The sequence below is a fragment of the Dendropsophus ebraccatus genome, chromosome 1, assembly GCF_027789765.1.
Source record: "Dendropsophus ebraccatus isolate aDenEbr1 chromosome 1, aDenEbr1.pat, whole genome shotgun sequence".
Lineage (NCBI taxonomy): Eukaryota > Metazoa > Chordata > Amphibia > Anura > Hylidae > Dendropsophus > Dendropsophus ebraccatus.
This window is the reverse complement of record NC_091454.1, coordinates 219,842,708-219,867,475: the sequence shown is the minus strand read 5'-3', so window position 1 is coordinate 219,867,475 and position 24,768 is coordinate 219,842,708. Positions and strand designations below refer to the sequence as shown.

Here is a 24,768-nt window from a genome sequence, read left to right as displayed (position 1 = left end):
TAGGCCGAATCAGCCTGATTTGGCCGATTATTACTCGGTGGAATAGAGAAAACGATCAACCAAAGATCGTATCATCGGCTGATTGTTTATTTAGGCCCAAACTTAAATCATCGGTCACCCACCGCGCATTGCTTCGTGGAATAGCGGTGCACGGCGGGCGACCTACAATTTGAGAAGCAGCATAAATTACCAAGCAGGGCTTCTCCTCCGCTCCATCTTCCTCCGCGGGTCCTGCGGAGCAGCATCAGCTTAGGTGCGGCCTGACTGAGCTGTCAGACCACTCAGCCAATCACTGGCCGCGGCGGTCCCGGAGTTGATGCTGCGCCATCAGGGAGAAGCCCTGCTAGGTAATGTATGCTGCAAGGGCTGCAAGCCCTCGCTAATTGATCACCGGGCCGTGGAATAGGCCCAGTAAACAAGTTAGCAGATCGGCGCTCGTTTACACTGTTGATCGGGCCCGTTGAATAGGGCCCTTACTCGGCTAATGAAAACAGCATAAAGAGTCAGAGAAGGCCAGTGAGAGGCACCAGAGAAACATGTAAAATGTGCCTAGTTATCAGACCGGGTCATCAACAGTAGAGTCAGCATGGTACCAGGGATGAAGCAGCAGCATAGTCAATCAGGAGCAGGATCACTATAGGTGGATTCAGATGCAGATCAGACAGTTTGGGTCAATGACAACAAAGGCAAACAATATAGGAATGGTTCAGTCAGTGTAATTTGGGAATCAGAGAACACAGAACAGCGGGCACAGAACACATTTGTTCAGAAACACAAGGAACTAATAGCAATGAGGAATGGAGGAACAGAAGGAGCAGCATAATATAGGTGTAGTATGAACAGGATAGGCAAAGGAAGACATATTAGGATAGTTAAGAGCACTATGACCCTTTAAATCTAGAAAGGTGAGTGCATACGCCCCCAAGGCTAGAGCAAGAACTGCAATGGTTTCAAAAACATGGAACCCAGGCTGGAAGGAGAAAGGATGCTGATGGACTCCAGCTGCCGGTGACAAAGCAGGGAGTGCATCGGATTAGCGGACAGGACCATTGGCAGCAATGTTGAGTTCAAGTCAGGGTTCTGACTGGGCTACTCCCTCCTGTGTTATCCTGGCTGTTTACTTGAGGTCATTTTCTTGCTAAAAGGTAAAGCTTTACCCAGTCTGAGGTCCAGAGTGCCCTGAATCAGATGGTTATTAAGAATATCTCTGTATTTTACGCATTTTGCATCTGATACTTTCTCTTTCGCCATGACTGATTCACTCACTGACCTATGTCAACCTAAATAAATCACTTTTGGTAGTTTCTATAAAGCCATAAGTATGTAAAAGGGGAAACCATAACTATGCATGTAAGAGAGGGGGGCATGAGCTGCAGCTTCTATGAGATGTGGGCCATGCGCTGCAGAGAGTGTGAGGAAGGTGGGCCATGAACACACAGGGAGCCAAAAGTGGCAATCTATATAGGGGGGGGGGGGCATTAACAGCCGTCTATATGAGAGGGGGGGCATGAACAGTAGTCTATATGTGAAGGGGGACATGAGCAGCAGTCTATATGAGAGGGGGGCATGAGCAGCAGTCTATATAAGAGGGGGGAGATGAACACACTTTACTTGAGACAGGGAGCCAAAAGTGGCAGTCTATATGGAGGAAAGGGGGCATGAACAGCAGTCTATATGAGGGGGGGGCATATGCAGAGGTCTATATGAGAGGAGGGGCATGAACAGCAGTCTATTGGAGGGGGGCATGAGCAGCGGTCTATATGAGAGGAGGGGCATGAGCAGCAGTCTATATGAGAGGAGGGGCATGATTAGCAGTCTATATGAGAGGGGGGCATAAGCAATTATCTTGTTGTGGAGATCATGAGTAGCATTCTTATGTGGAAAGGTGGTCTTTTGGTCTGATTTGTAATCTAAATGATTTCATGACCTGGCCTGTAGAACATTACTTTCTACTTTTTTTCTATGGTGGGATCCTGATACTAGTCCTTTTTCAGAAGCATGTGATTGGGGGGTACTGATCAGTGCTCTAGGCACAGTAAAGGGGGTTTATGTGTTAGCAGCAGGTGTGCACTACTGGTGGTAGTAACAGTAGAATACTTGTATATAGAAAAGGGAGTGTTGCCATAAAGGATGGAAATGGCTTTAAAATGAGGGTCTTAGTAACTTTGTATAGTCTGCAGTCTACGGGCGAAGCCATCATAGCTGTGTGATCAAGATGGAGAAGAGAATCAGAGGAGACGTCTTCTTTGAGTAGTTATGTATTTTTTGACTGTGTCTAGTTATGTCCCCGGCAGCTAAGTGTCATTTATTACACTTATTTTTTTTTTCACATTCTAACATAGTAACATAGTAACATAGTAAATAAGGTTGAAAGAAGACAAGAGTCCATCAGGTGCAACCTAGGAGAATCCTACTGTGTTGATCCAGGAAGGCGAAAAACCCCTATGGGGCAGAAGACAACCGCCCCACCACAGGGAGAAACTAACCCCGCCTCCCCCACCCCCCGACTGCAATGGCAACCAGAACAATCCCCGGATCAACGTATCACCAGAAATCTAATGCCCATAACTTGTAATATTATATTGTTCAAGAAAAGCATCCAGGCCTCCCTTGAACTTATTTAATGAATCGGCCATGACAACATCATGTGGCAGAGAGTTCCATAGTCTTACCGCTCGTACAGTAAAGAACCCGCGTCGATGCTGATGATGAAATCTTCTTTCCTCTAGACGTAGAGGATGCCCCCTTGTCATTGTTACAGACCTAGGAGTAAAAAGATCACTACAAAGACCTCTGTACTGTCCATTCATATATTTGTACGTTGTGATCAGATCGCCCCTAAGACGTCTTTTTTCTAGCTTAAATAACCCCAAGCTTGATAACCTGTCTTGGTACTGTAACCCACCCATTCCCTTAATGACCTTTGTTGCCCTCCTCTGCACCCGCTCCAGTTCACCTATGTCCTTCTTATATACCGATGCCCAAAACTGTACACAGTATTCCATATGTGGTCTGACCAGTGATTTATAAAGAGGCAAAACTATGTTCTCATCTTTAGCATCTATACCTCTTTTGATGCACCCCATTATTTTATTAGCCTTGGCAGCTGCTGCCTGGCACTGATCACTAAAGTTGAGTTTACTGTCCACCAATACCCCCAGGTCCTTTTCGGAAGTAGTTTTACCCACTGTTTCATTATTTAGCACATAACTGTACTTATTATTTCTATGGCCCAAATGCATAACCTTACATTTATCCACATCAAACTTCATTTGCCATTTCTCCGCCCAAGCCTCTAGCTTCTCCAAATCCCTCTGTAATATGATATTAGCCTCCTCTGTACTGATTACTTTACCCAGTTTAGTATCATCTGCAAAAATGGAGATTCTACTCTGTAGCCCCTCTACAAGATCATTAATAAAAATATTAAAAAGAAGTGGACCCAACACTGACCCCTGTGGTACCCCACTAGTAACTAAAACCCAATCTGAATATTTTCCATCAATGACCACCCTCTGTTTTCTATCACACAACCAATTACTTACCCATTTGCATACGTTTTCCCCAAGTCCCAGCATCCTCATTTTGTAGACCAACCTTTCATGCGGCACAGTATCAAATGCCTATGAAAAGTCCAGATACAGAACATCCACAGCCTCCCCCAGGTCCAGTCTATAACTTACCTCTTCATAGAAGCCGATCAGATTAGTCTGACAGGACCGATCCCTCATAAATCCATGCTGGTGCTGCGTCATAAGATTATTTTCATTAAGATACTCCAGTATAGCATCTCTTACAATCCCCTCAAATACTTTACCTACTATAGATGTTAGACTTACGGGCCTGTAGTTTCCAGGATTACTTTTTGACCCCTTCTTGAATATTGGTACCAAATTAGCTATGCGCCAGTCCTGTGGAACAATCCCTGTCGTAATAGAATCTTTAAATAATAGGAATAACGGTCTGTCCAACACAGTATTTAATTCTTGCAAAACTCTAGGATGGATACCTTCTGGGCCCGGTGACTTATGGAGTTTAATGTTTTTAAGGCGTTTCCCCACTTCTTGTTGTGTTAGGCAGGTGAGATTTATGGGAGGATTAACATTATCCCTAGTCATGTCGTCTGTTATGGGATTCTCCGCTGTGAATATAGTAGAGAAGAATGTATTTAGTAGATTGGCCTTTTCCTCCTCCCCCTCCACCATTACACCCAGATTATTTTTGAGGGGACCAACATTTTCGGTTTTAAGTCTTTTGTTATTTATATAGGTGAAGAACATTTTGGGATTTGTTTTACTTTCTGTGGCTATCCTTCTTTCTGTTGCTATTTTTGCTTCTTTTATTTGCGTTTTACACATTCTATTCTTCTGTCTATAGTTGCTCAATGCTTCCCCACTACCTTCTTGTTTTAGTTGTCTGAATGCTTGTGTCTTATCATTTATTGCACCCCTTACAGCTGAAGTTAACCACATTGGATTTCTCTTATTTCTACTACGTTTATTCCCATATGGTATGTGTCGTTCACACGATTTACCCAGGATGCTCTTAAATATGTCCCATTTCTCTTGTGTACTTTTATTTCTGAAGGCATTGTCCCAGTCTATGTTCCCAAGGTCCTCTCTTAGTTTTTGGAAATTAGCCTTCCTGAAATTTAATGTTTTTGTAGCCCCTCTACTAATAATTTTATTGAAGGATAATTGAAAACTTACTATGTTATTGTCACTATTACCTAGGTGACCCCCCACCTCTATTTTTGATATTCTGTCGGGCCTATTGGTTAAGATCAGGTCCAAAAGGGCCCCCCCTCTTGTTGGTTCCTCTACTAGTTGGGAAAGGTAATTTCTGAATAGACTATAACCCTGGATATTAACAGCCCAGTCATAGGTCTCGTCCAGCCATGTCTCGCTTATCCCCACTATATCATATTTCTCTTCAACCATTATGAGTTCTAATTTCTCAGCTTTATTAGTGAGGCTTCGAGCATTTGTATACATACATTTAATATGTTTGTCCATATTCCCTTTCCTTTTATCACTAGTGACTATTCTAACCCCTCCCGCCGCTCCACCCCCAGTTCCATAATCTAGGCCCAGCTCTCCATCTACTCTGTCTTTACTTACTATATTGTAGTTGCCCTCCCCCCGGTCCCTAGTTTAAACACTCCTCCAACCTCTTAGCCATCTTCCCCCCCAGCACGGCTGCACCCTCCCCATTGAGATGCAGCCCGTCCCTACCGTAGAGCCTGTAACTGACCGGGAAGTCGGCCCAGTTCTCCATGAACCCAAACCCCTCTATCCTACACCAGCTCTTGAGCCATTTATTTACCTCCCTAATCTTCCGCTGTCTCTCAGGTGTGGCTCGTGGTACAGGTAATATTTCGGAAAAAATCACCTTGGAGGTCCTAGTTTTAAGCTTCCTGCCTAAGCCCCTGAAATCGTTTTTAAGGACCCGCCACCTACCTCTAACTTTATCATTGGTGCCAATGTGCACCATGACTGCTGGGTCATCGCCAGCCCCTCCCAGTAATCTATCAGCCCGATCTGCGATGTGACGAACTCGAGCACCAGGAAGGCAACACACTGTTCGACGATCCCGGTCTTTGTGACAGATTGCCCTGTCTGTCCCCCTAATAATTGAGTCCCCCACTACCAGTACCTGCCTGGCCTGCCCTGAACTCCTGTTTCCCACCTTACTGGAGCAGACACCCCCCTGGCTTTCAGAGGCAGTGTCCTGCTGCAGCAATGCCACCCCTGAATCAACATCCCCCTCATCCGCCAATTTGGCAAACTTGTTGGGGTGTGCCAGATCAGGACTGGCCTCCCTCACACTCTTCCCTCTACCCCTTTTTCTAACTGTGACCCAACTAGCTGCCTCTTCCTCCTGTACCTCCATGCTATCACTCTCTTCCCCATCTACCCCTTGGAGTGCTTGTTCAGTGAGCACCAGACCCCTTTCCAGTTTGCTAATGTTCTGCTTGTAGCCATACTATGACCATCGGAAATATCTGGGTGGTCCCTTGGGTCACACAGCCGATTGTCTCATTATATCATTATATATAATTATGTATTTTTCCTATATTCTGATTATATCCGTGCTGGGACTGAGCGTCTATATACAAGAAATCACTGACATGAGTAATTTATAGAAATCCCAGGATGGACGAGAGCTTCTTATATATAGTGACTATACGGGACTGCCAGAGGAAACTAAGAGAGATATATGAGGTGAGTGGAATATAAAATTTTAGAGTCGGTGTATCTACCATGAGTGATGTTCTTTGAGCTTGTGTATCTAAGTGTCCTGGCTAGCTTCTGAGACCTACTGCGGCTCTCTTCGTTTGTTAAGTTTACTGTAGGGGGCGCCTCTGGTTAGCTGCTGGGGAATGGGTGAGCTGTAACATTGGAACACCCATAAGTCATGTAATTTGGAGGGGAGAAGTAACAGACTGGGGAGAGATGAGCAGGGTAATGGTGATCATCAATGGTGATCAACATAGACCAGTGCTTCTCTATTCCAGTCTTCGTGGCCACCAACAGGTCATGTTTTGAGGCTATCCCATACATAACACTTGTGATAATACCAGATGCACTATAGAGTATATCCTCAAATACATGACCTGTTAGAGGACCATGAGGACTGTTATTTAGAAGTATTGCCATAGACTATGGGGGACATTTATGAAGGGTCCAGCAGGGGCATACGCCAGGGAGAGGGCACAGATTCGCCCCTTCTCTCCGGCATACGCCTGCACAGCAGGGGCGCAGCAAGGAGGTAGGAGGCGTGGTCTCCTCCTGTGCCACATTTATCATGATTTATAACAGCTGGAAGCAGGTATAGATTTGGTACGCCGGGTGCAGGTTCGGACGCCCAGCCGGCCCGATTTTCTAAGAGGTGTGCGGCTCTTAGTGAATTTGGCTGGGGGAAAGAGGGCGGTGCCTAATTTAACACCAGTCTTGAATATCTGTTAATTAGTTTTGACTATAATTATTAGGCTTTATTCACATCACACTTCAAGCCTCAAAAAATGTATGTTTTTATGGATTTTAAAAAAAAAAGGCCATACACTTCAAGCCTTCTTTTTTTTACTTAGTTCTTTGGCCCTTTTTTTTTTTTTGCAGTATTTTTAGAATGTCTGTTTACACTTGGAAACACCATAAATTTCAAGTGCTTTTTGAGCCTTCTTTTTTTACTTAGTTTTTGGCCTTTTTTTTTTTTGCAGTATTTTTAGAATGTCTGTTTACAATTGGAAACGCCACTCATCCACTCTAAATGATAGGTATTGGGGGCTAATCCTTAAGGCCCTATTACACGGAATGATTATAATTTAAAAATCGATCGAAATGAACAATTATCTGTCCGTGTAATAACACCCAACGATCAGACGAAAGAAAAATTGTTCATTTTTGTCTTTCAACATGTTGAAAAATGATTGTTGGTAGTTCTATGATTGTTCGCATATTTGTTCGTTTAATAAGTCGTTCGCCGATAAAACATGTTGTGTGGGTCGTGTTGGGGAACAATTAACGACCATATAATGACATAAAAACAATTGTTTAGAACAGTTATCAGTGAATGTAATAACCTCAGAATCGTTTGCTACAAAATCTCTAGTTATCACTAGCAAACGATCGTTATAGCGAATCTTTGAACGATAATCGCTACGTGTAATAAAGTAGGCAACATCAGATATATGAACAGACAGTTATTTTACAAGACAAAAGCCGTACCGGAGCCTTTATAAGTGTCATACAAATCACATCCAGCTAAAATCATACATAAAAAGTGCTAATAAAAACAATGTAGTTATTAAACAAAAACAGAGTAATAAATGCAATGCCTACATAAAGATAAACAAAAAAAGATGAAGCAAAAAGGAAAACCTGTGTACAATTAAAACATAAAAATATAAAACGATATAAAAAACATTATATTATCTGATGTTTGCAATTGTTTCCTTCAATCCATATGTATATTCAGTCGTCAGTATATGCACACCATCTAGGTGGCTCTCACTAAGCTACTAGGAGGTGTTGGGAGGATTGGTTACATGAGGGCCCATACCCAGCAAACAGATGTCCCAGGCAGAGACCAGTAGGGACACATGTGGCCCATCCATTACACCCCTCTCTCTACACCAATACAGGCGGCCCCTCCATTACACCTCACGACCCCACCTGCACCATAACCAGACCCAAGTGCCCCCCCCATTACATCCCTCTCTGCCCACACCATAACCATACACAGATGGCCCCTCCATTACATCTTCTGTCTCCACCCAGACCAGACCATCCAGACACAAGTGTCCCCTCCATTATACCCCCTGCCTCTACTCAGACCATCCAGACACAAGTGTCCCCTCCATTATACCCCCTGTCTCTACCCAGACCATCCAGACACAAGTGTCCCCTCCATTATACCCCCTGTCTCTACCCAGACCATCCAGACACAAGTGTCCTCTCCATTATACCCCCTGTCTCTACCCAGACCATCCAGACACAAGTGTCCTCTCCATTATACCCCCTGTCTCTACCCAGACCATCCAGACACAAGTGTTCCCTCCTTTAAACCACCTGTCTTTGTGTGGACCATTTGCATTAGCTTTGGTGTTGTTAAGTGGGCAGGAAACCCAGACAAACTTGGAGAGAAAAATATAAGCTTTTATACATACATTAGATGTATAGACTTTCAAGCCAGCAGTGCTTACCATATGGCCACCATTTTTTTTTGTACAAATATAAATAAATTCTTGTTTTATTGCAGGTTTCTGGTTTAATAAAAATAGAAACAATCTTCTCCATCTATAACCAGTTCTTCATCTGACACCACAATTCTTACAGACGATGCAGATTCGCTTTGTGCTTAGTATCTTACACTTCTGTAACTGCATTGAGTCTACTTGCAGACTGACCGGCAGTGATATCGCACCAGGCATGTCCATGGATGGGAATATAATAATCGGAGCCGTGATGAATGTTTACATGGATAATATATACCCAAGCATCAATTACAAGGAGAGGCCTGGACCTGCCATCTGTACAACGTAAGGCTAGTCTCAGATCTATTGTTTAGATGCTTGCTAATAATTCAGATAAAAGTCCGACATTATTGCATTAAAAAATTGTTCCAGTAAAAAAAAAAAAAAAAAATAGATTTTTTGTGATCTTGCCCTGCGTACATGGTTGTTCAGTGTGTCCTGCTGATGGTGGAGTCATAAGCAATAATATTAGCCAATGTCAGAAAGACCTTAAAGGGGTACTCCAGCTAAAAGCTTTTTCCCAGTAATTGAAACACACTACAAAGTTATATAACTGTGTAATATGCTTCAATCACCTATCGGCCTCCCCTTCCCTATCTCCCCCCCCCCCCCCCCCCGCTCAATCCCCGACTAGGAAGTGAAGTAAACTCATTCTTACCTAATTACTGTCGACCCCAGGCTGTTCTGTGGCAGCCACTTTGTGACAATGATATTGTCTACATAGTCACACCTTCCTGGTTTGTGGTTTCCCATGATGCACTTGTCTCCTGGGATGTCTAACTGGCTCTGTAAAACTGTTAGATGGCTTACAGCTTGCTCAGTCAATCAGAGTTGAGCAACCTGAGTTATCTGACAAAGGGAGGCTGGCCTCATTGTCACAAAATGGCTGCCAAAGAAAAGCCTGGGGTCAACAGTCATTAGGTAAGAATGAGTTTCCTTCACTTCCTGGTGGGGGGTTGAGGGGGAAAAAGATAGGGAAAGGGGGGCAGATAGGTGATTGAGGCATATTACAAAGTTATATAACTTTGTAATGTGTTTCCATTACTGGGAAAAAGCTTTTCGCTGGAGTACCCTTCTAAAGTGGAACTGTAGTGGCCAGGGGTGACCTTACTGCGGTTGCCGCGGGTGACGGTGGTACTCCGAGTAGTGTAAGGGGTGTTAAGGCCTTGGCCCCTGAAGCAGACTATCATGTAGATGATGTTCCTAGTTCCTTAACCTGGTTGCCGGGTAATAAGTAATCCATAGACACAGGCCTTTCAATGAACAGTGCTTTTACTAGCAGGAACTTGTAAGTGACAGGATACAGTTCAGTAACAGGCAGACTTTTGGGGAGTCAGTGGACTAGCAAGCTTCTGGAGCTCCAGGGCAATAATGCATCTTTAGAGTCTTGAGTGTGTTGTGCTGCATGTATGCCGGCTGTGCAGGTGTGTGAGGAAGAGAGGACAGACCTGGTTTCTGTAGTATAATTGCGAGGTCCTGGAACTGGACCGGAGGACCCTGTGACAGGAAGCACGGACGTCTTCTGTAATACAACTGGGTTCCGGACACAGGATACTGAAGAGAGGTCCACAGCGTGCAGAGGTTTGGACTTAGGTCTAGTCAGCTTCTCACATAGTGTGTGTGCAGACACTTAGATGCTGCCCTGGGTAATGCCAGGCTTCCACTGCCCAGGGATCTGGAAGATTCCCTGTACAGGAAAATTAGCTCCACCCATTGATGACATGCCTCATCACATGCACCAATCGAGCTAGCTTGCTAGTGCTCCATACCTCACAAGGAATGCTGGGGGACCAGCTTAAGGTGGTATACACCAAATTACCACTTTTACATTACCACTACAATACACTAAAGGGAGCATGGGACCGAGGAACAGACAGACAGCATATACCTGACTGGTATGTTACAGAACTATCGGCAGGTTAGACAAATCTAATCTAATCTGCTGATAGTCCCCTAATACGCACATGGCGCTGAGGAGGAAAGTATGTCCCTTACCTTTCTCCATGGCACTGTTCCCATGCAGTTAGTAGTTGTATTCATGGCCTGGAGCCCCAGTAGGAGCACTGCTCCGCCCCAATGCACCAAGCCAAACTCTGTACATCTTATATTGCATATGAGGTATATGCATTGTATTTGAGAGATAAATCACAGAGGAAGAAACACAGTTAATTATTTTTTGCCATTAAAGAATGAATTTTAACTTTCCAATATGCTTAAAGACAACAGAAAGTCCGTAAGTTGATAAATACAATATATGCATGAAACATTAACTTGTCTGTGTTGTTCTCAGCTTCATGTTATATCCCTACCAGCGCGCCCAAGCCATGTATTTTGCTGTGAAGGAAGTTAACAAAACACCTGATTTTTTGCCCAACATCACCCTGGGATTTCAGCTCTATGACTCTTGTGCAGTCCTCCCGTCTGCAATGTCAGGAACTCTACAGCTATTGAGTGGGCATGGACAACCTGTGCCCAACTATCGATGTAACCAGTACTCCCGGTTAGCTGCAGTGGTTGGACATTCTACATCTACATACTCCATTTCACTGGCTCATATCCTGGGGCTCTACAGGTATCCACAAGTAAGTGCTGGGACACCCACATCACCAAGCCCACTTTAGATAGCATTAATGCTTGGTCATTTCCTAACGACTATAAATTGATGAAGAACCTATTGCTTTTTTAAGTCAGGGATTCATCTATTTTATGTGGAAAGGTTTTTTATAAGTTAAGGCTATGTTCACATAACGTATATTTTGTACAACAGCCGTGATTATTACGGAAATATACGTTACCTTTCTGTCTATGGGATCCCAGCCGGAGCGTATACACATAGTATACACTCCGGCCGGGATCCCTAGTGGCGCCGCAAACAACTGTGAATAGTGGCCGCAGAAAACCCTGTCAGTGCACACTGTGGAGCGAGTGGCTCCAGCCGCACGATCGATTGTGTGCTGTGGGGAGTTCTGATGCGGGGGCGCATGGATGCGCCCACATCAGAACTCTGCGGTGCTAAAGTTCATCCGGCTGGTACTGCACAACCGGCTGATATGATCTATTCAGAGACTGGCCGTTCCGTGACCTGGTCGGGTCCCGGAATGGCCGGTCTCTTACACTTTGTGCACATAGCCTTATTCTGTATAATTGTGGGTCAGCAGTAGTATGTTCACTATTTGTCATCAGTCTAAAGTTTAGCTTCTCTACTGCTAGTAGCAGACCTAGTATTAATAAAACACACACACACACACACTGTTTTTAGGGATTTTTTTTTAATGTTTCCCCATCAATCTACACTTATTACCCCACAATAAGTAAAAAGATGTTAGAAATATTAGCTATTTTATAGAAAAAGGAAGACTAAAATATCCCATTGCCGTAAATATTCACAGATGTTACCTTTTAGATGAAGCCCCGTGGGCAGTGATTCCAGCGTCTTCCTGGCTCCGCTATGTTCCGCCATTCTTCCCTGCAGGTTGGAAGGGGCCGTTGGTGAATGCCACTGTCAGGTCTCCCCAGAGATGTTCCATTGGGTTCAGAGCTTTAGCCGGGCCACTCAAGGACATTTACAGAGATGTTTCTAAACCAGTCCTGTGTTGTCCTTGTGATTCGTTGTCTTGTTGGAAGAAAAAGCTTCAACCAGGTTTGAGATCTAGTATGACTCGGATCAGGTTTTCATTAGGAATATATCTGTACTTTGCTCCATGAAGCTTTCTATGTCCCTTACCAGTCAAAAGTAGTCTCCCCTCCCCCCCCACACACACACAGCATGATGCTACCCCCACCTTGCTTCACTGTAGGGTTGGTACTGGTCAGGTAATGCCTAGTTTTCTCCAGAAATGACTCTTAGAATTGAGATTAAGAAGTTCCGTCTTAGCTAAAAGCGAATGTACCATCAGGAAGATGAGGGAAAATCTTTTTTCACTACCCTGTTGGATTCATGGTCCTTTTTTCAAAAAGCCGCCCGTTTTTTTATGCTAAACGACCTTCTTTTCATGTGCACCGTCCCTGGTCTATGTACTGGAGGTGGGCCCAACTCCCACAGTAAAACAATATCCTCTTGCCTCAAGTAGAATCCTATCTGCCCATGTCACCGAGGTGAGGGGATATAGTTACACTGGGAGCATCAGGCCCCCCTCCAGTGCATAGATTGATGCTGGTGCACAATAAGGAAACCGCGCCAAGCGCTGAAATCGGGCAGCACCTTCATCCCTGCAAAGGCACCGACAGAATAGCTAAAAAAAAAAAAAAATCCTGATGGTACATTCACTTTAATCAGATCAGAGAATCTTTTCTCCAGTGTCTTAGTTTGATTCGGTGATCAGCTCTTAGAAGAGTTCCATTCTTCTTCCATTTAAGAATTATGGATTTTTTTTCTGTGTTCTTCTCCAAATCTTTTGGGCATTTTTTACTCCAATCTCCCAATCTGAATCAAAACTCTTAACCAATTTGGCTAAATCTGCAACAAATTTGAAAGATTTGCTCAACACACCCCAATACTTTCGAAGAGTTTGTATTGTAAGAAAAACTAAATTTCATGTGTGTTATAGAGAGAATAAACTGTATGAAGAGTAGCTCCAAGACTGGTAGGGTTGGCACAATTTAATTTCTGAAGGGGTGCTGTTAGCTAGTAGAGGGCATGCCATGATAAATTTGCCATTTTTTTTAAACCAATGACAGGTTATTGCAATGCCAGAGAAGCAGGGCTTTCCCCATTTAGTCTATTGGCTGGGTTGCTTCATTCAAAGAATGTATTGTCCAGGTGAGACAATTTCATTTATTATCAATTTCTGAAGAGTTAAAAGGATTGAGCTACTTTCTAGAATATCTCTGTGCTACTGCAAATGGGTCAATGGATCACCAGTTGTGCCAATTTCTGACTTCTCTGTGAAGTTCACTTTTTTCCTTTCAAAACTAGATCATCAAACGGATGTTATGCTATGTAGATGGTTGCTGTAGTTATTGAATCACAATTTTCATTTAAAACTATTTTTGAATTTTCAAACAGATTAGTCACTTTTCCACAAGTTCTCTGCTCAGTGATCGTATCCAGTTCCGATCATTCTTTAGAACAGTCCCCAGTGATGCCTTCCAGTCTCGAGGTCTTGCACAGCTGGTGTTGCACTTTGGATGGACCTGGATTGGTCTGGTGGCCCTTGATGATGATTATGGGCAGCAAGGTATTCAACTGGTCAAGAGGGATATACTACAAGCTGGTGCCTGTGTGGCTTTTACAGAAAAAATAGTCTCCAGCCGGCAAGATCGAAATGCCCCACATATTGTTCGGGTGGTTAAACACTCAACAGCCACAGTGGTGGTCTTCTTTTCTACTGATGTCGACATAGGCTTTGTACTAGATGAGATGCTGAGGCAGAACATTACAGGAAAAGTATGGATTGCCAGTGAAGCTTGGTCTACTTCAGCTTTCTTTTCAGAGAAGAAATATTCAAATCTTCTTCTTGGGACAATCGGTTTTGCCCTCCTCAGTGGAAGCATGCCAGGATTTGGAGATTTTCTCAACAAGATCAATCCATCCATCGTCGTGGGAAATAAATGGATAAAAACCTTGTGGGAGCAAGTTTTTGGTTGTAAATTTCAAGATCAGACATCCGCCAATAACTTCTCTAATTCATTGATAAAATGTACAGGCCAAGAAAGTCTTGAGGGCATCCAAAACAGCTTCAATGATGTTTCTAGTCTACGGGTAACCTACAATGTCTATACAGCGGTTCATGCTATAGCGAAAGCTCTGAGTGATTTGGGTAAATGTAAGAAGGGGGATGGACCATTCCCCAATGGAACATGTGCTGATATCGAGAACTTTAAGCCTTGGCAGGTTAGTGTGAGCACAGTTAAAGAACTTGGTTGTTTTCACCACCATTGATGTTGTTTAAAATTAGGTTTGAATGTTTCTTAACCCCTTAACGACAAAGGGCGTATATTTACGCCCTATTGCCGGTAAGGGAGTTCAGAGCGGGGCCGCGCGGCGACCCCGCTCTGAACCGCGGCGGTCCCGGGTGCCGCTTGTAGCCCAGGACCGCAGGTATTAGCGGGCATGGTCCGATCACCGTGCCCGCTAATACAGTAATCAGATGCAGCTGTCAAACATGACAGCTGCATCCGATTACCGGACGCAGCTTATACCTGGTGTCTAGTGGAGGAGATCGCTCCCCCGGGATGTTATCCCGGAGGAGCGATCTCCGTTTCTGAAGCCGGCCGGGCACCGCTCCAAGATGGCACCGTCCCCGGCTCGGCACACGTTTACTTACGGCTGCAGCAGCCGGAAGTAAAAGAGTGCCTATTTCATGGATCTCTGCAGCATATCTATCTAATAAAAGTCTGAATCACCCCCCTTTTCCCAGGTTATAAATAAAAGTAAATAAATAAATAAACTTGTTTGCTATCGCCGCGTGCGTAATCGCCCAAACTATTAATTTATCACATTCCTGATCTCACACGGTAAACGGCGTCAGCGCAAAAAAATTCCAAAGTGCAAAATTGCGCATTTTTGGTCGCATCAAATCCAGAAAAATTGTAATAAAAAGCAATCAAAAAGTCGTATATGCGCAATCAAGTTACCGATAGAAAAGATCACATCATGGCGCAAAAAATGACACCTCACACAGCCCCATAGACCAAAGGATAAAAGCGCTATAAGCCTGGGAATGGAGCGATTTTAAGTGACATATATTTGGTGACAATGGTTTGAATTTTTTACAGGCCATCAGATACAATATAAGTTATACATGTTATATATCGTTGTAATCGTAACGACTTGAGGAACATATATAACAAGACAGTTTTACCCCAGGGCGAATGGCGTAAAAACACAGTTCCCCCAAATAAACAAAATGCATTTTTTTTTTCAATTTCACCACACTTTGAATTTTTTTCTGGTTTCGCAGCATACTTTATGCAAAAATTCAGCCTGTCATTGCAAAGTACAATTAGTGACGCAAAAAATAAGGGCTCATGTGGGTCTCTAGGTGGAAAAATGCAAGTGCTATAGCCTTTTAAGCACAAGGAGGAAAAAAACGAAAACGCAAAAATCGAAATTGGCTCTGTCTTTAAGGGGTTAAATGCAAAATGAAGCAACTTACAAGCTTTTATGCTCATTTTGTGTTAAAAATATCAACATGGAGGAGGAGAAAGGGACAGCCCAGCAAATAGAAAAACTTAAAGGCTGTAGAATTAAAGGTGAACTGGCAAAAATGAAAATTTGGCTTAAGGTAAGGATAGGAGTGAACATAATAAATAACCCATACTTACCTGTCCCTGTGCCCCCATAGCGCCACATCATAGGCTCTCTGACCTGCATCGGAATTTAAAATACCCTTCTCAGCTGATGGATTACCCGCTCAGCCAGTCAGGTACTGCAGCGGTGTCCCATCCCATTCACTTACTGGCTGAGCAGGCAATCTATCAGCTGGACCGTGACGTCGCTGGAGCAGAAGATCCAGGAGGCTGATGAGCATCCTGGAGCGGGAAGGGAGCGCTGCAGGGGGGCAGCCTGCAGCCAAATTTTCTTTGGCTTTAATTCTAGTTTAAAACTAAGCTACAAGAAACCGGCCGTTCCGTGACGCGGCCAGGTCACGGAACGGCCGGTCTCTGAAAAGATCAACCTTGCCGGTTTTGCAGCACCGGCCGGATGATCTTTTGCGACTCTGAGTTCTGATGCAGGCGCATCCGTGCGCACCAGCAGATTTTGAAACAGGTGCAGGTACCAGAGATGGGACATTAAGCAGACATTTATGACTTACCCTGTGAATATGCCAAACCCAATGCTCCTTTATTATAGCTATTTTTATAACATAGGGGTGTGGTGAAATTATATATATATATATATATATATATATATATATATATATATATATATATATATATATATATATATTTATATATATTTATTTATTTTTTAATTATTATTATTTTATTTTTTTATTTTTTTTACAAAGCATGGTTTCATTCCGAACATCTTGTTTAAAACCTAAATGTAACTTTGCAATGTTGTATCATTTCCTCACAGTTGTTGCACTACATGAAGAAGTTACGTCTGAACACGTCCGATGGTAGACAACTCTTTTTCGATGAGAATGGAGATCCACCTGCTGTGTACGATATAGTGAACTGGCAGCTGAGCCCTGAAGGAAAACTCCGACAAGTCAAAGTGGGCAGCTATGATACCAGTATAACCAGTGGGGATGTCTTCACTATCAATACCAGCCAGATACAGTGGGGAACGGGACACCATGGAGTGAGTTGTTTGAATGTTATTGTCTTTTTAATTTACTGTTATCAAATTATCAGATGTAAAAGATATGGATCCTCCATATATGAATTCTTTTAATTTATTTTATGTATCAAATCATCACTGGTTTCGAAATGTCCACTTTCTCTTATCAAGGTCTCTTGATAACCTCAGTCAGCTCTCCCTCCCTTCACTGACTAACTACTATTGCGAATATTGCTATCTAACTAAATTCAGATGCTGTCCCTGCCTGTTTCACTCTTCCTACTAAACGGCACAAGAATCATGAAATAATGTAAGAAAATTCAGCATCCCGATTTTATCGCATGTGCGTACCATATGTAATGACACGAATGGTACAGCCAATCACAGTGATGCCAGTCGTGAACATGGCTACTACATTACCTCATGTGCCCTTCCTTCCCCACACGTTCATTAGCTGTTTCAAATCGGTGGGAAGAAACTATGCAGTTGTGTACATCACAAGATAAATTTTTGCATGTTTGTATATGTTTGAAAAGGATCGTTATAACCATTCCGATCATTGAACAAATTGTGGCTCTTTAATAGCATGAATGTACTGTATATGGTAAAAACAGAAATGGAGTTCCATAGTACAGCAAATGTGGCTCTCCTCATTCTCTGGATGCACATTATCTAATGTTAGTGAGTTAGAGAGTATTTGGAAAGTGTTTGGGGTAGATTAAGACACCATTTTATGTGGGATGATAAAGAGTTGTGGAGTTGGGTTCGAAGTTTGACTCAAACTCGAACCCCATTAAAGTCAATGGGAGATGTTCGGGTTAATTTTGACACCTATATGTAGTAGGAGAAGCTGTAAACTTGAAACATAAAACAATTTATAGCCTGAAATTTGGCTTTAAGAATGAAAGGGAAAAAAAGGGGGATAAAATACTGCTAGAGATGAGCAGTTGGTACCATTGGTGGTAGTGAGAAGAGCCCACCGGGGAACACCGAGGTTGCGGTTCAACTAAATTAGGTAGCAGAACATGGCAGGAAAGATGGAGGCATTTAAAAAAATAACCATTTGGAGGCCTACAAAGAGGATAAGGAGAAAGAGGTGTATGCGGTGCGCATCAAGCTCATACGGGTCTATTTCTCAAAAATATATTTAGCTATAACACTTGCAACACTAGCTGTGGGCAGCGGTAGAATCCAATTTTTAGAAGCAGCAGGCATAAGAACTACAGACATGAGATGTAGTGTAGTGGAAATGTGTATTTCACATTTTTAAGAAGACATGCTACAGATTACTACTCAGGGACATTGGCAACCAAGGCAACAAAATGGTCAGAGATCCACGCTTGATTCATTTTTATAAATGTCAAACGATCCACATTGTCAGTGGATAGACGGATACGTTTCCGTGATAACACTGGCTGCTGGGCAAGATAACACTTCTATGATGTGTCGAACAAGCTCAGGCCATTCATCCAATTTGGACAACTAGAGTCAAGGGACTAGGGTCAAGACCAAGTCCAAAAACATCGATGTTAAGGTGCAGATAGTTATGGACTATGGTCTTAAGGCGGTCTCTGTGTGTCATAAAGCTTCCCTGTCTTGCCAGGGTTGGTGAGGTGGTAAAAATTGATTGCCAAATGTCCCCCAGTAAGGTTTTGCCACACTGCCTGCTGCTGTGGCTTCTTGTGATTCTACTGCTGCCAAGTTGCTGACGCTGTTCCGCTATGACATTAGAATGTGAGGATGCAAAAAATGTCTCGAGTTGGTCAATGAGCCCTGTCTCGAAATCCTGCATTCTACTATCAATTTCTGTGGGTGGAAGGAAATTGCTCACTTTGGTCTTGTAAAGTGGATGAAGGAGGATTGCCACCGAGTAATCTCTATTCATTTTTATTGCCTTGATGCCTGAATCATGTTAGAAGTAATGTAGCATCCAAGCACTCATGTGTTAGATGCTACCCGGATCTCCCAAGCCTCGGGGTCGAAGGGCAATATTCATCCTCTTCCTCCTCCTCCCCCTCCTCCCCCTGTAATATGTGCCAACCTCTTACCAGTGAAGGGGAATCAGTACCACTGGTGTCCACCCCTGCCTTCTCATCCTCCTTCAACTGACCGTCACCAGAGGTCTGGCTAGCCTCATGCACTCTACTGTGGGAGCTGTACTGCCGGCCTGCACCCGCCCTCGACCTAGAACCACTGCCTGTGTAACAGTTGGGTCCTCCACATCCTCCGGTGAGTAAGGCTCCGCGTCTGCCTCCTCCTCTTCCTCCTCCTCCTCCATCACTGCTGAAACCTGCTGACATAGAGTGCCTAACGCGTGTTCCAGTAAAAATATCACCAGAACGTTTATGCTGATAAGGGCATCGTCTCGACTGACCATTGTGGTGGCCTCTTCAAAACTGGCAAGGATGGTGCACAAATCTTTCACCTATCTCTACTTTCTATAAGTGAAGACCCCGAGGTCTGCTAGTCAGGCCATGCGACATTTCGTACTGCATAATGGCATTACGCTGCTGCCACAACCGCTAAAGCATGTGGAGCGTGGAATTCCAGCGTGTTGCCACATTACAGATGAGACGGTTGAAGGGGAGGCCCAGATCACGTTGCAATGATGCCAGTCGTGCCGAAGCAGAGTGCGAACGTCGGAAGTGGGAGCTAAGACCTCGAGCCTTCTTCAGGAAGCCTTCAACACCAGGGTAGCACTTAATAAATTTCTGCACAACCAGGTTCATGAGGTATGCCAGATGTATGCAAGGAGATTGCTCCCGTTGTCGCACACCATCTTACCTGGTGCCGATTCTTAGCACTCAGCCAGTGGTTTGTCTGAGTATGCAGAGCCCTCCACAGCTCTTGACCTGTGTGTTGACGATCTCCAAGCAAATTAATTTAATAACGGGCTGGTTTCTGTTAACACGTGATACTACCTGTCGAGGTTGGGGATCCTGGCTGTGCACCATCCCAGATGCAGCCAACGCGCTTGATATATTTTTTTGCAATGTCCTGGGCCAGGACAGGGACAGCTTTTCTTGCAAAGAAATGCCTGCTAGGTATCTGATACTAGGGACATGCCAGAGCCAGAACGTGGAAGAAGCCATCTGTGTCCACCAGGCGGAAAGGCAACATTTCCAAAACCAACAGCCTGGCAATGCCGACATTAGGTTTTTTTGTTTTGGCATGGTTGGAGTGAAAGCGTTTATTATGCTCCCACAACTGGTACACAGAAGGCAGGCTGCCGGACTGGCAGATTTACGGCATGCAGGTCACACTGTTGGTAGGAGAAGGTGTCAGCTGTGTTGATGGCGGTGGGAGCGGCCGATAGTATCTTCGAGTGGAGATGGTGCTTGGTCTTGCTGCATCGGCACATCGGCAAAAGAGGGACGCTTTGGCTTTGAAAAGGAGGAGGAGGCGGTAGATGTGACGGTAGTTGGAAGCCCAGGACCTGTGTGGCCTTTTTTATCGGAGCGACTATTCCACAGCAATTCATGCTTTCCCTGCATGTGCCTGTTCATGCTCGTGGTACTTAAACACTTTTAATTTTTTCCTCTACTGACGCGTTGCTGGCAAATACAACATAAAACCTCAGTGGGAGAATCAGAGGCTTGATCAAAGAAGGCCCAGGCTTCACAGGTTCCGGACCTCTTAGACAGTGAAAACCTAGTACCGGTCTCCCGGCTGCCACTACTGACCACGGCTGGCGAAGTAATTTAAGCGGACTTGTGCGACCTCCCTCTCCTTTTCTTAGGTCAGACCCGCACTGTAACTACCTCATGCTCCACTGATGATGCCCTTGCCAGCTGTCACTTTAAATACCACATTGGAGCCGCGATTTCATCATCGTCATGACAGGTGACTTCCTCTATCTGACAGTCTACATCCTCAAACTGCGAGCTAAAAGCCACAGGCACTTTCAGGCATTGCTGACCGCTCTGTATTTCTGACAACAGACCAGCTTCCTGATCCTCCTCTGAGGGCATCAGAAATTGGCCTCTTGATCTTTTGAACCACCTTCTGACCCCAACTGCATTGTGTGGTCAAAGAGCTCTTCAGAATCTGTATTATTTTCAGTGGCCTGTATATTGGGTAGGGACATTGTACACATGTTTGCTTCCAGTTGGACTGACGATGATGATGATGATGATGATGATGATGACATTTGTTGCCGTGACTGAGAGGAAGAGAAGGTCAAAGGGCTTTATTGTGGGTCCGATAACCACTGAAAAACAGATTGACAATGCAGTTCATTAATAAAGCGCACAGGAAACCTAGCAAAAGAGTATAGTCCATATGGTCCTGGTACTGACAATGTTCTTGCTTGTATGTTGGCCGGAGCACTGGAAGCAGTGCCTTGTGCACTACCTCTATCTCCCCTTCCTACACCTGATATTGCTCGCCTACCACCTTAGATAGAAGATACAACAACAACAAAAAATCAACAGATCTACCAACTCTCGATAAATCCACGTACACAAATCAGATGTACGATTAATTACTGGGTATAACAGATGTGAAGTATTCTGTATTTTTTTTATGACGGACAAAGAACGTATGTCAGCTGATAAGAATACCGCTGTAATCACTGAACAAATGCACGTACACAAATGAGATGTGCATTTATTTACTGTGTAACAGGTATCAAGTATTTCATATATTTGGTGACGGACAGAGGACGTTTTTCAACTTATAGGAATAGAGCTGTAATCATTAAACAAATGCAAGAACACAAATGAGATGTACGTTTAATTACTGTATAACAGATGTGAGCAGACCAAAATACACTTTTTGGAACTATGTATAAATTGGCAGATCCAATATGCAGCCTGCATAACCAAAGCTAAGTATTGCTGTGACTGCAATGCTGACAATGGACAGGAAAATGCTTGTTGTAAATATGCTAGTGTACCCTTGATAAGCAATTCACTAATCTCTCCAATCTCAATACCTATCTCAGTAATATCACTAATCTCACTATCTGTCTAATCGAGATAGCAACATGCAGGGAGACAATGATAAACTGACATAGCAGTCTGTACAGCACAGTGAGTGGGGAGAAAATGGCATCCAGAACGCAGCACAATGACTAATCGAAATGGCGTCATGCAGGGAAACAATGATACACTAAGATAGCCGTCTGTACAGCACATAGTGAAGAGAAAATGGCGACCAGAACGCTGCACAGTGACTTTTATATCAGATGGTCATATGATTTTAGCAGCCAATGAGACCCCTACACCTCAGCAATGATGTTTCTGACACTTCTATATGCTCTGCACTGATTGGCTGGCAAAAACACTAACTCGAACGCTAACTCGAACAAACAGTAAAATGTTCGGTTTGAGTTCGAGAAAATCGAGATGTTCGACTCGAACCTAACTTTTCACTAATCAAGAGCAGGCAAGATTATTTTCGTGGCCACAGGAAAGTAAGATTTTGTAATACAGATTATTTTCCTTTTTATTGCCATTATCTTCAAAATACTAGATAAAAAATCAATGAAAATTCCTTTGCAGGTCCCTGCTTCAGTTTGCAGCCCCAGTTGTCCACCAGGCTTCAGGAAAGCAGCCAGAGAAGGCCAACCTTTATGCTGTTTCCAATGCATCCCATGTCCTTCCGAAGAGATAGCTAACCACACAGGTAGAAAATAAAAATATTTCAAATATTTTACTCTCTTAGGCCATAATTAAAGGCAACCTATTAGCTTTGTATGAAGGTAAAAAAAATTTCAGCTAAGCAATAATGTCCCACAGCATGATATAGAGCTGACACATTCTCTTTAAGTTTTCAGTCTCTTTAAGTCTCTTAAAATTTGTGAACTTCTAAACTGAACCTGAACAAACCACAACAGAACACCAAAACAATTGCAGGTGTTTAACTGTTTTGGTGCAATCAAGCTATGTGCTCATCAAAACTTGTCGGTGCTTCCCCGGTGTCCATGGTCTCTAGTCTTCGATGTCCACTGCAGCCAAAAACCTTCTTAGCTAATTACTGACTGAGGGACAGGGTTGCAACCAGTGATTGGCTGAGTGGACTGTCACTCTCTAGAGTGCTGCAGTGCTGTCCCATCTCAGTAAGTCATTGGCTGAGAGTGATAGCCTGCTAAGCCAATTATTAACTGACTGAGACAGGACAGTGATTGGCTGAGTGACAGTGAGGGACAGTGATTGGCTTAGCAGGGTGTCAATTTTGTTTGGAGAGTACCAGCCCGCTCGGCCAATCACTTGCCATGGCACTGTCCCTTCTCAGTCAGCAATTGGCTGAGCGGGAAGAAGGTGGCTGGAGACACCAGGACACAGAGAAGGAAACTGGTGAAGCACGAAAAGGTGAGTACATAATTTTTTTACATTTCTTTTTGCCATCATCTTGATTACATTTAAATACAAAGCTTACAAAACTTAACAAAGCAAATTTTTGCTAACTGCATTGTGAATCAGCCTTCACTGGATTTGCTTTGCTCATCCCTAAACAACACTATGTTTTAAACTTTTTTTTTTTTTAGATTCACTACAATGTATAAAATGCCCGCGGGATATGTGGCCAAATCCAACCCAAGATCATTGTGCTCCCAAGACCCAAGAATTCCTTTCACATGAAGATCCACTGGGCGTCACCTTAATGGTTACTGGCATCTCCTCAACACTGGTTCCTGTGGCGATCCTCGGCCTCTATATTTGCTACAGAACAACCCCCATTGTTCGGGCCAATAACTACTCCCTAAGTTGTCTGCTCCTGGTGTCATTATCGCTCTGTTTTCTCTGCTCTTTAGTCTTTATTGGTTATCCCCAGTATGAGATATGTCTTTTAAGACAAGTGACTTTTGGTATTGTATTTGCACTTTGTGTCTCCTGCATCTTGGCCAAAACCATTATGGTAGTCATAGCTTTTAAGGCTACAAGACCTGGTAGTCAACTAAGACATTGGACTAGACCACGTGTATCATATCTCATAGTCATCTCATGTGTCCTCATTAAGATCTTTCTTTGTATTATGTGGTTGACATTCTCTCCTCCCTTCCTAGAAGTCAAATCAGAAAGTAATTCAGGAGTACTGATTATTCAGTGTAATGAAGGGTCACCTTTGGCTTTTTGGTCTATGCTTGGCTACCTTGGTCTCCTGGCCTCTATCAGTTTCATTGTGGCTTTCTTGGCCAGGAGACTTCCAGACAGCTTCAATGAGGCCAAGTTCATCACCTTCAGCATGCTGGCCTTCCTGAGTGTCTGGTTGTCCTACATTCCCGCATCCCTCAGTTCCCGGGGAAAATACATGGTGGCCATGGAGATCTTTGCTATCCAATCATCAACCTGGGGTCTGGTTATTTGCATGTTCCTTCCAAAATGTTTTATCATTGTATTTAGACCTGACATGAACTCAAGAGAGAGGCTGATGAAGAAACAAAAAAGCTGTAATATTTAATAATAAAAAACTTTCTATTTTCTCTGTTCTTAGTATTTCACATAAACATAAATTATAAGGATTTTTTTTTTTATCAAATCTGTTTTTATTCAAGGAGCGTGTTAGAACAGCATTAAGATATATAACATTTTTAACAACATTAGAACCTTAATAACGAATGATTGCAAAACATTCTGGTGTGTGTGTGTGTGGGGGGGGGGGTTGGGAGTGGGGGGATTAGGGAGTTATTGCACACATGTGGTAATAAACACATTGACGGTTCACAATGGTAGAAGCATAACATAGCGACAGTCATCTGGTATGATTTGAAGCAATCCATGATGAGTGTTGTAGTCTAGGAAAGATGAAGTCCATGTTCAGGTTTGGAGATATAGGCTTT

The 24,768-nt window shown here is 43.5% G+C and overlaps 2 protein-coding genes across 2 annotated transcripts in view; both read left to right on the top strand.

Moving 5' to 3' along the window:
• The window catches only part of LOC138784511 (extracellular calcium-sensing receptor-like), a 28,604-nt gene extending 19,784 nt beyond the window's left edge, over positions 1-8,820 (top strand). The window contains exon 10 of the mRNA XM_069960101.1: positions 8,761-8,820. Within this exon, the coding sequence (XP_069816202.1) occupies positions 8,761-8,820 (60 nt within the window). The remainder of the gene's footprint in view (positions 1-8,760) is intronic.
• A 20-nt stretch (positions 8,821-8,840) lies between these two features.
• On the top strand, positions 8,841-24,389 carry LOC138784504 (extracellular calcium-sensing receptor-like). Its single transcript, XM_069960090.1, has 6 exons — positions 8,841-9,040; positions 11,046-11,337; positions 13,761-14,588; positions 16,779-17,006; positions 22,490-22,613; positions 23,476-24,389. The coding sequence occupies exons 1-6, from the start codon at positions 8,841-8,843 to the stop codon at positions 24,387-24,389; spliced, it is 2,586 nt and encodes an 861-aa protein (XP_069816191.1).
• The last annotated feature ends 379 nt before the right edge of the window (positions 24,390-24,768 follow it).